General features: G+C 42.8%; 1 protein-coding gene across 7 annotated transcripts in view; it reads right to left on the reverse strand.

Annotated features, from left to right (window-relative positions):
* Positions 1–10,839, reverse strand: part of ZDHHC20 (zinc finger DHHC-type palmitoyltransferase 20) — a 73,243-nt gene extending 62,404 nt beyond the window's left edge. For 3 of the 7 annotated variants that reach the window (XM_060287900.2, XM_060287899.1, XM_030882709.2), the window contains exon 1: positions 10,617–10,838. In XM_060287900.2, coding sequence (XP_060143883.1) covers positions 10,617–10,734 — 118 coding nt within the window. In that variant the 5' untranslated portion in view covers positions 10,735–10,838. Of the gene's footprint in view, positions 1–10,616 lie in introns of all 7 variants that reach the window. The other 4 variants (XR_009559756.1, XR_009559755.1, XM_030882710.2 and 1 more) reach the window with 2 other exon arrangements.

A 10,839-nucleotide genomic window follows, 5' to 3' on the forward strand; every position in this document is an offset into this window, starting at 1 on the left:
TTGAAATAAGCATAGGGATGTTTTTAAGGTCAGGAGAGTATCTGTATTTGAAATTGTGGGTTATCTACTCTGTGAATACATTCCAATTCTCCCTCTTGTACTAGGACGGGAAGTGGCAGAAACACAATCAATTCACTCATTCAATGAATCTATTGAGTACACATTACACAGGACCTGTTTTAGGTTCTGGAAATAAAGCAGTGAACACACTTATCAGGAGAGAAACGCAAACAACTACATGTCAAGAATTAATAAGTGCTATGAGGAACCACAAAGCAGGGTAAGGAGAAAGTGAAAGAGGAAGTACTTATTTTATATAGGGTAGTCAGGAAAGCCTCTTTGATGGGGGAATATCGCCACAGAAATCTAGATGAAGTGAGAGAGATAGGCTTGTGGAAATCCGGGAGGAAAGCATGCCAGACAGAAGGAAGAGTAAGTACAAAGGTTCTCAGGTGGGACCACGCAAGGCCTGAGATGTAAGGAGGGCTGGCTGGCTGAAGCAGAATGAGTGAAGGAAGAGATGAGTCAGAAGCAGGGGCGGGCCAAGGCACTAGGGGCCTCACAGGCTCCGGAAAGAGCTCTGGATTTCATTAAGAGCAAAGGAGGAAGCCACTGGAGCATGCAGAGGACTAAAGATCTTGACTTCGACTTTAAAAGATTCACTCTGGCTCTTTGGAGGGTGGGGGAAGAGCGGACCGTCAGGAGGCCAGGGCACGTGTGTACGTGACGTGTGCCGCAGCCACGACGCCACACCTCCTTTCTCAACGCTGGCACCACTGTTAACATTTTGGTGTGCTGGTATTATTTCCTTCAGGTGCTGATGACATCCTTTCCGTGCAAGTAGTTTAAAAGGCTTCCCTGAGGACTTCACGTTTAATAAGCTCATGTTCAGTCAGTATGTTAATAATCACTGTCCCTCCTATGAGTCCAGCTGGGTGGGCCACAGCTCACGTTAGTGAGTATAACGCAGCACCGGGAAGAGTGAAAGAACAGAGAGAAGAGAGATGTTTTAAAAACAATTAAAAGAAATCCTTATCATCAAGACTTACGGACCTCTTGTCTTAGAGAAATCGCTTCTTCATGAAACCATAATCCCCATTATTTGTGACTATTTCAGTTACTGAAGTGTAGGTGCCCATCTGCTCAAGAAGATGTGCTGCATGTCTCAGCAGTATGTAAATCTGTGTAGCTCATCTGCTCCCAGGAATAGCAGCAGGTACTAATCTTCTTAAAGTCCCGCGTGATGATGGTGTGGCGAGCTCCCCCCTTTGACAACAGTTCTCCCACATGCACACTACTGACACTATCACAAGCTCATAGCAAAACAGGAACCCACTTTTACAACAGGATCTTCAAATGCAGCCGGTTTTTTAAAAAGTGTGAGAATGTGCTCCTTCACTCACTTAAGACTGTGTGTGGGCATGGGGGGAACACAACGCTAAGAATTAAAAAAAACACTTCCTGCCGAAAAAGGGAAGGCAAGAAAAAGTATGCTCGTGGCTATTTACATCTCTCCCCACCCCCAGTAACATTTGAAAGCTTACCCTGCTAAGAACGTTACGTGATTCTGTAAGACAGGCATTACCCCGTTTTATACCATAGGGACAAATTCAGAGAGGCTAAATGAGTTATTAAGATCATTCAACAAGTAAAAAGGTACAGCAGGGAGGCCAGTGTGGCAGAACAACTAAAAGAGTGGAAAGGAAATGACGTCAGAGACGTAATGAGGGGAAGAGGCCACAGTAAGGACGTTAAGAGCTCCAGTGAACAAGAGAGGAGGCCAGCCAAGGTTTTCACTAGAGTGACAAATCTGGTGTTAGTTTTAAAGGGATCATTCTGGCTGCTTTGTGGAAGATAGGGTACAGGTGGGAAGATCGGGGTGAAGTGAGGAGGAAGAGACAGACATAAGGGTGCTACAATAAAATAAGTGATATGGGCTTCCCTGGTGGCGCAGTGGTTGAGAGTCCGCCTGCTGATGCAGGGGACATGGGTTCGTGCCCCGGTCCGGGAAGATCCCACATGCCGCGGAGCGGCTGGGCCCGTGAGCCATGGCCGCTGAGCATGCGCGTCCCGAGCCTGTGCTCCGCAACGGGAGAGGCCACAGCAGTGAGAGGCCCGCGTACCGCAAAAAAAAATAAAAAAATAAAAATAAAGTGATAATGTGGCATAACAAACCAGCTCAAACTTAGTGACTTTATTATCATTTCTTCTCTGGCCGCACAGCACATCATGCAGGATCGTAGCTCCCCAACCAGGGGTTGAACCCGCACCCCCTGCAGTAAAAGTGTGGAATCTTAACCACTGGACCACCAGGGAAATCCCCCAACCTTAGTGACTTTAAACAACCACCATTTATTATTTCCTACGATCGCGTGGATCAGCAGTTCAGGCTGTGATCTGCTGGGCTGTTTTTCTACTAGAGCTGCAGTCAACAGGCAGCTAGACTGGGGCAGGAGCTCATCCACACCTCAGGCACTTTGGTGCTTAACCCATCTTGCCTTGGCCTCTCTCTCCATGTGGTCCAGCCTGAACGGTGACCAGAACGTTCCAGAAGAGTTAACATGAAAGATGCATGCTGTTTTGAGCCTAGGCTCCAGATCTCACACATCACCCCCACCACGTTCTATTAGTCAAAAAAGTACAAACCCAGCCCAGATTCACTGGGTGCGTAAACAGACTCCACCTCTTGGGAGGAAGTAGAAATTATTGTGGCCACGTTTTTCAACCTACTACACACGACAGAGATCATGGTGGCTTGAAGAAATATAGCTGCAATGGTGGTGGTGAGAAGCAACTGGATTTTGGTACACTTAATGACAGGGTTTGCTGATTAACGGGATGTAAAATGACTTTTCAACCAGGGAACTGAAAGGATGAAACTGCCATTTACTGAGCTAAGATAGGAGGCGCAGTTCAGCAGAGAGAAAAAAACTCAAAGGAGCTTTGTTTTGGACAATAAGTCTGAGATGCCTCTAAGATATATGAGCAGAGATGTCAAGTAAACAGACATTAGAGGCTGGAGTTTAGCATGTGACGTCTTCTTTGCCACAAAGTGGAAGTGACCAGCAGAGAAAAAAAGTTTTATCCATGTGACTAGGGCATAATGTTGTTCTTCCAAATAGTCTAACCTGGTTTCTAAGTTGTCCAGCACCTCTTCCATCTTCCTTGACTTATAAGAAAGCACTAAAGGCCCAAAGAAGGTTCAGTTTATATGGAAGAAAATAAAAGCTCTTTTTGTTCGTTTGGGCTTGGGTTTTTTGGGGTATTATCTACAGAGTTCTCTCAGACCAATCTGCTTTCTAGTATCAACAGAAAATGCTACCAGATTAAATCACTAGCAGTCATAAGGAAAAAAAAATTGTTCTTCAAAAAAAGAAAAGAAAAAGGCCAGGATAATGAAGAATGCAAATAATGAAGTTTGCAGAACACTATAGCTTTCTTTTTTTTTTAACAATAGCTTTCAAAAGGCAAGTTATATAGAAAAGTATTACACTCCAGCTCTAAAAACAGATATGAAATAACAAAATTAAAACATTTTAAAAAACACTCTAATTCATGTCATTCCTATAATTATGTCCTCTGTTGAGGATGAGATTTAGGGAGCCAGATTTTTTCAAAACAGTATCATCATAATTTCAAAGAATCATTGTTTCAAAATCCAAAACAGAGACTGCAGAACCAATAAACAATATCATGTAGCCTTTAACCCCAAAAAATGTTGAAATATATGTTGGTAATTGTAATTTAATTGTTATTGTGGATGTTTGTTCAACATATTCAAAAATGATTCAAGTGAGTTTATAGGAGTATGATTCCATTTGATTCAACACGTATTTATTGAAAGTCTACTAGTAACTAGATTCTCTAGTGGATACAAAGATGAACAGGACCCAACCATACTATAAATCTTAAAAGCAGGATTTTTAAAATACTTAAAAGTAATAAAGTGTATGGTTTTTATTTATATTCTAATTCAATGCACAAGTGACCTGTGGAGGCTTACTAGAAATATATTCTTAAATAAAACTGCATTTTAGAAACAGAAAAATACAAATTAGAATGTGAAGTAGAGAATAAAGGGAGAAATACTGATATATGCTACAATACAGATGAACCTCCAAAACATGTGAAAGACACGAGGCACAAAAGACCACTTACTGTTTGACTTCATTTATATGAGATGTCCAGAAAAGGCATGCAGAGACAGAGCGTTGATTAGTGCTGCCTGCGACTGGGGATGGGAACAGGAATTAACCACAAATGGTCACAAGGGATCTGACTGGGGTGATAAAAAATGTTCTAAAAATGGATGGTCGTAATGACTGCGTAACTTGGTTAAGTTTTCTAAAAATCACTACAAATAAATAAATTTTATGGTATGTAAATTATACCTTGATAAAGTTGCTTTTTGAAAAAAAGGCAAAATAAAAACTTTTACAGACATACACAAGCAGAAATAACTTATCACCAACTGACCTGCATTACAATAAATGTTAAAGAAAGCCCTCAGGCAGAAGAAAATGACACCAGTTGGAAATATAGATTTATAAAAAAGAATGAAGTATACCAGAAATGATAACTACATAGGTAAACATATAAGATTTGTTTACTTATTTAAATATTTTTAAAAGATAATAAACTGTCTAAACAAAGTAACAGCAATATAGTGTTAGTTTCATAGCATATAAAATGCTAACAGCACAAAGGCTACGAGGGAAGAAATGGAAGAACGCTTTTACAGGGTACTGTGCGTGAACCGGTATATCAATGGAAGGTGGAGTATGATAAATTAAACATGTATGCTATAAACCTTCAAGCAATGACTAAAGTAAGAGTTACAGCTAATAAGCCAACAAAAGAGAGAAAACAGAATCATACAAAATCATTTAAAATCTTTTGAAAATTGATTAATTCAAAAGAAGGCAGGACGAGGAGGAAAAGGGAAAAAAGAACAGACAGGACAGATTTTTTAAAAAGCAAATGATAAGACTTAAAGTTACCCATATCAACAATCACGTTAAATGCAAATGGTCAAAACAGGCCAATTAAAAGGCAGAGGTGGTACAGCACGGTGATATCGCTGTATTTGAGAGCTGCTGAGAGAGTAAATTTTAAAAGTTTGCACCACAAGGAAAGAACTTTGTAACTATGTGTGGTGATGGATGCTAACTAATCTTGTGATCATTTTGCAATACATGCATATATTGACTCATTATGCTGGACACCTGAAATGAATGTTATATGTCAATTAAAGCTCAATTTAAAACAAGAAAAGAAAGGGCAGATATTTTCAGACTGGATTAAAAAAGCAAGACCCAACTATATGCTGCTTACAAGAAATGCATTTTAAATATAAAAATTAAACAGGGGAAAGTAAAAGGACATACCATGCTAATACTAATCAAAAGAAAGATTAGTGGACATGTTAATATCTGCTAAAGTAGATTTCAAAGCAAACAATATCACCAGGGATAAGAAAGTCACTTCATAATGATAAAGGGTCAATTCATGAAGAGGACACAACAATCCTAAACATTTTATGTACCTAATTACGGAGCTGCAAAATACATGAAGCAAAAGCTGAGAGAACTACTAGGAGAAAGAGACAAATCCAATTATTGTTATACCTCTCTGAGTAATTAATTGATAAAACAAATAGAAAGTCAGCAAGAACACAGAAGATTCAAACACTATCAACCAACCTGCCTTAACTGACATTTATGGAGCATTATGACATAACAGAATACCCAACAACAAACAACAAAATACACTGCTGAATACAGAATACATTTTTCTCAAATGCACATGGGACGCTTCAAAGACAGACCACATTCTGGGCCATAAAACAAGCCTGAATATATTTTAAAGGACAAGTCATAATTCTTAAAGGACAAGTAATTCTGACCACACAGAATTACATTTGAAATCAGTAACAAAAAGAGATCTGAAAAATCCCCAAGTAACTGCAAACTACATAGCATACTTATAAAATAACCTGTGGGTCAAAGGTGAAATGAAAAATGAAATTAGAAAATAATTTTAACTGAATTTAAATGAAAATACAATACATCAACATTCATGGGATGTGAATAAAGCAGTATTTGGGGTAGATATATAGGAGTAAACACTTAAAAAAGGGCTCAAATCAATTAGTTCAATTTGCATATTGAGAAACTAGAGAAAGAGCAAGTTAATCCCAAAGTAAAAGGGAAAGGGAAATAATATAAGACAAGAAATCAGTGAAATAGAAAACAGAAAAACAATAGAGAAAAATAAGTGAAATCAAAAGCTGGTTCTTTTGAAATCAATAAAATACATTGGAGTCAACTGTGTCAAGACAGTGTGCTCAATGTTGATGTTTAAGCTATTTATCTTGTCTCTTTCTAAATCTGAAGAAACTATGCAGGAAACATAGGAATTATTAGATACATAGATTCAGAGGTTACCGTTCTATCCTACATATCCTCTGAAAAAAGATAAAAGGCAAACCCATCCTTGGACAAACCGTACAGATCTTCCAAGTAATAGTTTTCTCAGAAGTAAAATAAAGGGATTGAATTAGATCATCTCTAAGATCTCTTTAAGGTCTCAGATCATCTAAATGCCAAATAAGAGGTACACATCTACTACTAACAGCTCCCAACGACCTGATAAAATCCTAGGGAACTGTACTAGCACTTTCCCCAACAATAACCAGCTTGACCAAGCTGGAAAAGTTGGTCAATCCGCCCATAACTAAACTCATATGTCTGAATATTAGCCTTGAGGAAAAAAATGAAGGATTTCAGTTTAATTTAAAATCAAGGGGGCTTCCCTGGTGGCACAGTGGTTGAAAATCCGCCTGCCAATGCAGGGGACACGGGTTCGAGCCCTGGTCCGGGAAGATCCCACATGCTGCGGAGCAACTAAGCCCATGTGCCACAACTACTGAGCCTGTGCTCTAGAGCCCGCAAGCCACAACTACTGAGCCCACGAGCCACAACTACTGAGCCTGCGTGCTGCAACTACTGAAGCCCGTGTGCCTGGAGCCCGTGCTCCGCAACAAGAAAAGCCACCACAATGAGAAGCCTGCGCACTGCAACGAAGAGTAGCCCCTTGTCGCCACAATTAGAGAAAGCCCGTGAGCAGCGATGAAGACGCAACACAGCCAAAAATAAATAAATAAATAAAATTTTAAAAAATAAAAATAAAATAAAAAATAAAAAAATAAAATCAAGGACCAATATTACTAATTACTCCATCGTTACTTCTCCGCTTTTCACCCCGTGAGATGGCCATCTCAGATGCATTACTTCTTACTCAACTTTATCCTCAATATTACTCCTACCAGTAATAGGAGTTGCTGATTATATATATTTCTATGTGTATGTGTATATATGTGTGTATGTGTATGGAATTACAGAATTAAGAAGTTATAGAGGCTAGGCTGGAACAAGGGCCTCTCATAAACAATTTATTTTTTCAAATGTCCTACGGTGGGCCATGCATTTTTACCATCTGAGATATTTAGGAACCTTCAGCTACTACCTTTCAGGAAAAAATTACCTTATATAAATAATTATAGATAAGATTGAAATCTGCCCTGAGTGTCCAGATCTGGATAATCAAGTCCACTACTCTTGCACAGTAGTTAAATATAAAAGCACGGACCCTGGAGCCAAACCACCTGAGTTCCAATTCTGGTTATGCCATTTACTAGTTGTATGACCCTGCACAAATCACTTAACTTTTTTTATTATGAGAATTAAATAAATTAACATATCTAAAGATACAATTATCATTCTCTCCCATCTAATTTGATAAAGAACACCAGAAACGGAGAAAATTCTGTAAAAATTATTGAAACAGCACTTTAAATAAAACTCACACTTCACTCAGTTTAAAGCTCCTATAAAGTTATACATTGATGTATCTCAGTAGGATGGTCTGTGCTTATACAAAAATAAATTATACATAAGTAGCATAAAGGACAGTTTTAGGGCTTCCCTGGTGGCGCAGTGGTTGAAAGCCTGCCTGCCGATGCAGGGGACACGGGTTCGTGCCCCGGTCCGGGAAGATCCCACATGCCACGGAGTGGCTGGGCCCGTGAGCCATGGCCGCTGAGCCTGCGCGTCCGGAGCCTGTGCTCCGCAACGGGAGAGGCCCGCGTACCGCAGAAAAAAAAAAAAAAAAAAAAAAAAAAAGGACAGTTTTAATGTGAGAGTGAATGAGCTTTTACGCTCCACCATGTAGGCCAGTGACACTGCACAGCTCCCAAACGCTCCCTAGTTAAAGTCTGATAACTTAGAAACAGTAAACGCAGTCCCTATGTAAGACCTGTCACCACTGAGTATTTCAAAATTCTGCCAAGCATTTGGGCCTTAACTGTTGCAGAATGTTTTAACTTAATGAAATCCTGGGGGTGTGATCTCTAAATGACGGGCCTAAAGCCTAACTGATCTCCTAAGAGGGCAACCACTTAGCTCTGCCCCAATTCCCCATCGTGGACAGAACAATTACAGTTCCAGTGACCCTCTTGGCTCACGAAAAGTTATATGCAGAGTGGAAAGATGTGGGTCATACCCCTGTAGCCACTCAACAGCTGTGTGACCGACCAAAGGACCAGGCTCATTCCCTTCATCTGTAGAGACACCTATGCTCAGAGGCATGAAAGGGGTAAAGGGAAGAACGATGGAATGTTCCCCCGTACTAGCACATGCACGTTCCTTTCCCTTCATGTTTTTTTTTTTTTTAAGAATTTTTTTTTTGATGTGGACCATTTTTTTTTTAAATAAATTTATTTATTTTTGGCTGCGTTGGGTCTTCGTTGCTGCGCACAGGCTTTTTCTAGTTGTGGCGAGCGGGGTTACTCTTCGTTGCGATGTACGGGCTTCTCATTGTGGTGGCTTCTCCTGTTGTGGAGCACGGGCTCTAGGCGCACAGGCTTCAGTAGTTGTGGCACGTGGGCTCAGTAGTTGTGGCTCGCGGGCTCTAGAGCACAGGCTCAGCAGTTGTGGGCACAGGCTTAGCTGCTCCGCAGCATGTGGGATCTTCCTGGACCAGGGCTCGAACCTGTGTCTCCTGCATTGGCAGCCAGATTCCTAACCACTGCGCCACCAGGGAAGCCCTGATGTGGACCATTTTTAAAGTGTTTATTGAATTTGTTACAATATTGCTTCTGTTTCGGTTTTTTGGCTGCAAGGCATGTGGGATCCCAATCCCAGCTCCCTGACCAGGGATGGAACTCGCACCCCCTGTACTGGAAGGCTAAGTCTTAACCACTGGACCGCCAGGAAAGTCCCTCCCTTCGTGTTTGATGTCACCTTTTGATATGTATGATAACCATTTACAGGTTAAATGTGCAGTTTCAACATAAACGCACATTTTCAAGTAAAGCTTCAGAACCTTTACTTTAAAACCACTATGGAATTAGAAGAGGGAGGGAATAATCTCTGATAGAAATAAGATTGGTGGAATAAATCTTATTCCCACTTCAGAGTAAATAGGTATGGGACTTCCCTGGCAGTCCAGTGGTTAGGACTCCGGGCTTCCACTTCAGAGGGCACGGCTTCCATCCCTGGTGGAGGAACTAAGATCCCGCAAGCCAGAGGGGTGCGGTCAAAAAGAGAAGGTAAAGTATCATCACCAAGCTGTTGAGGGTCCCATGATCATGATCACTTTCTGGAAGTAGCTTTAAGAAATATCTAAATCTGGTCAATTTTAATTGATGCAAACATTTTCGGCAAACATTTTGGTATCCAAAAGGATGAAACTAAACAATCCCATGCAACAGATGAACTCCATTATTATTTGGAAACGTATTCCACAACTAATTTATTCTAGATCTACTTGCAGGGATAGTTTCCCTGAAAATTAAATGTTTTATAGGTACAAAATAACTTTCTCAAACGTGGGTATTTTCATTTAAAAACCTGCTCTCAAAACTTCTGAGCCAAAGCAGTCTCTCTCACGTGCAGAACTCGGTTTTAACCAAGTACTTATTCGCGAGCTGTACCAGCGCAGGGCCCTGACCCAAGGGGTCCCGATTCTGCCCTTCCAAGTAGAGTGGGTGGTGCCACTTCTTCCCATTCAGACAATTAGCATCTACCTCCTGTGCCTTTTCTCCCCTTAAGGTATACACTGCTGGGCCCTTCAGAAAACTGCAGACTCGGCGTAGACCCAGACGAGATCATTCTGGGGGACCAAGGCACCAGGTTTTCCGACAGCACGGACCGACACGAGCGGCAGACACGCCGAGCGACGCAGAGGAGGCCGGCGGGTCCGGGGAGCGGCGGCTGGACCACGGCCCCGGCGTGGGCGCTCCGCGGCGACCCTCCGCCCGCGCTCAGGGCCCAGGGCCGAGGAGAACGCCCTCGGAACCCAGGCGGAGGGAACGTCAACTCCGCAAACAGCCGGGACACAGAGGCCGGGCCCGGCGGCCGCCGCTCCCTCGCCTCAGAAGCACATTGTGTCTAAGAGGTTGGACGCCGACCCGAAACACACGGGCTGAACCGGGCCCCGCGGCCGGGCTCGGGCGTACACACGCGAGCGCGGGGGAGCGCCCTGCCCACCGAGTGCGCCTGCCCGGCGCCGGAGGCCGCGCCGAGGGGCCTCACCCCGCCCCGCCCGGTACTCACACACGCACAGCTCCACCACGTACGCGTAGTAGGACCACACGACCACGAAGGTGATGAAGAGCACCGGCACCCAGCCCACGGTGCGCTGGCAGCAGCGCCAGAACGTGCAGGGCGCCATGTTCCGCCGGCTGCCTCGGCACCCAGCTGCCCGGGGTGGCGGGGCGCGCCAGACCCCCGGCGGCGGCGACGGCGGCGGCGGCGGCGGCGGAGGCAGCAGCAGCAG

The sequence above is a fragment of the Globicephala melas genome, chromosome 18, assembly GCF_963455315.2.
Source record: "Globicephala melas chromosome 18, mGloMel1.2, whole genome shotgun sequence".
In the NCBI taxonomy this organism is placed as follows: domain Eukaryota; kingdom Metazoa; phylum Chordata; class Mammalia; order Artiodactyla; family Delphinidae; genus Globicephala; species Globicephala melas.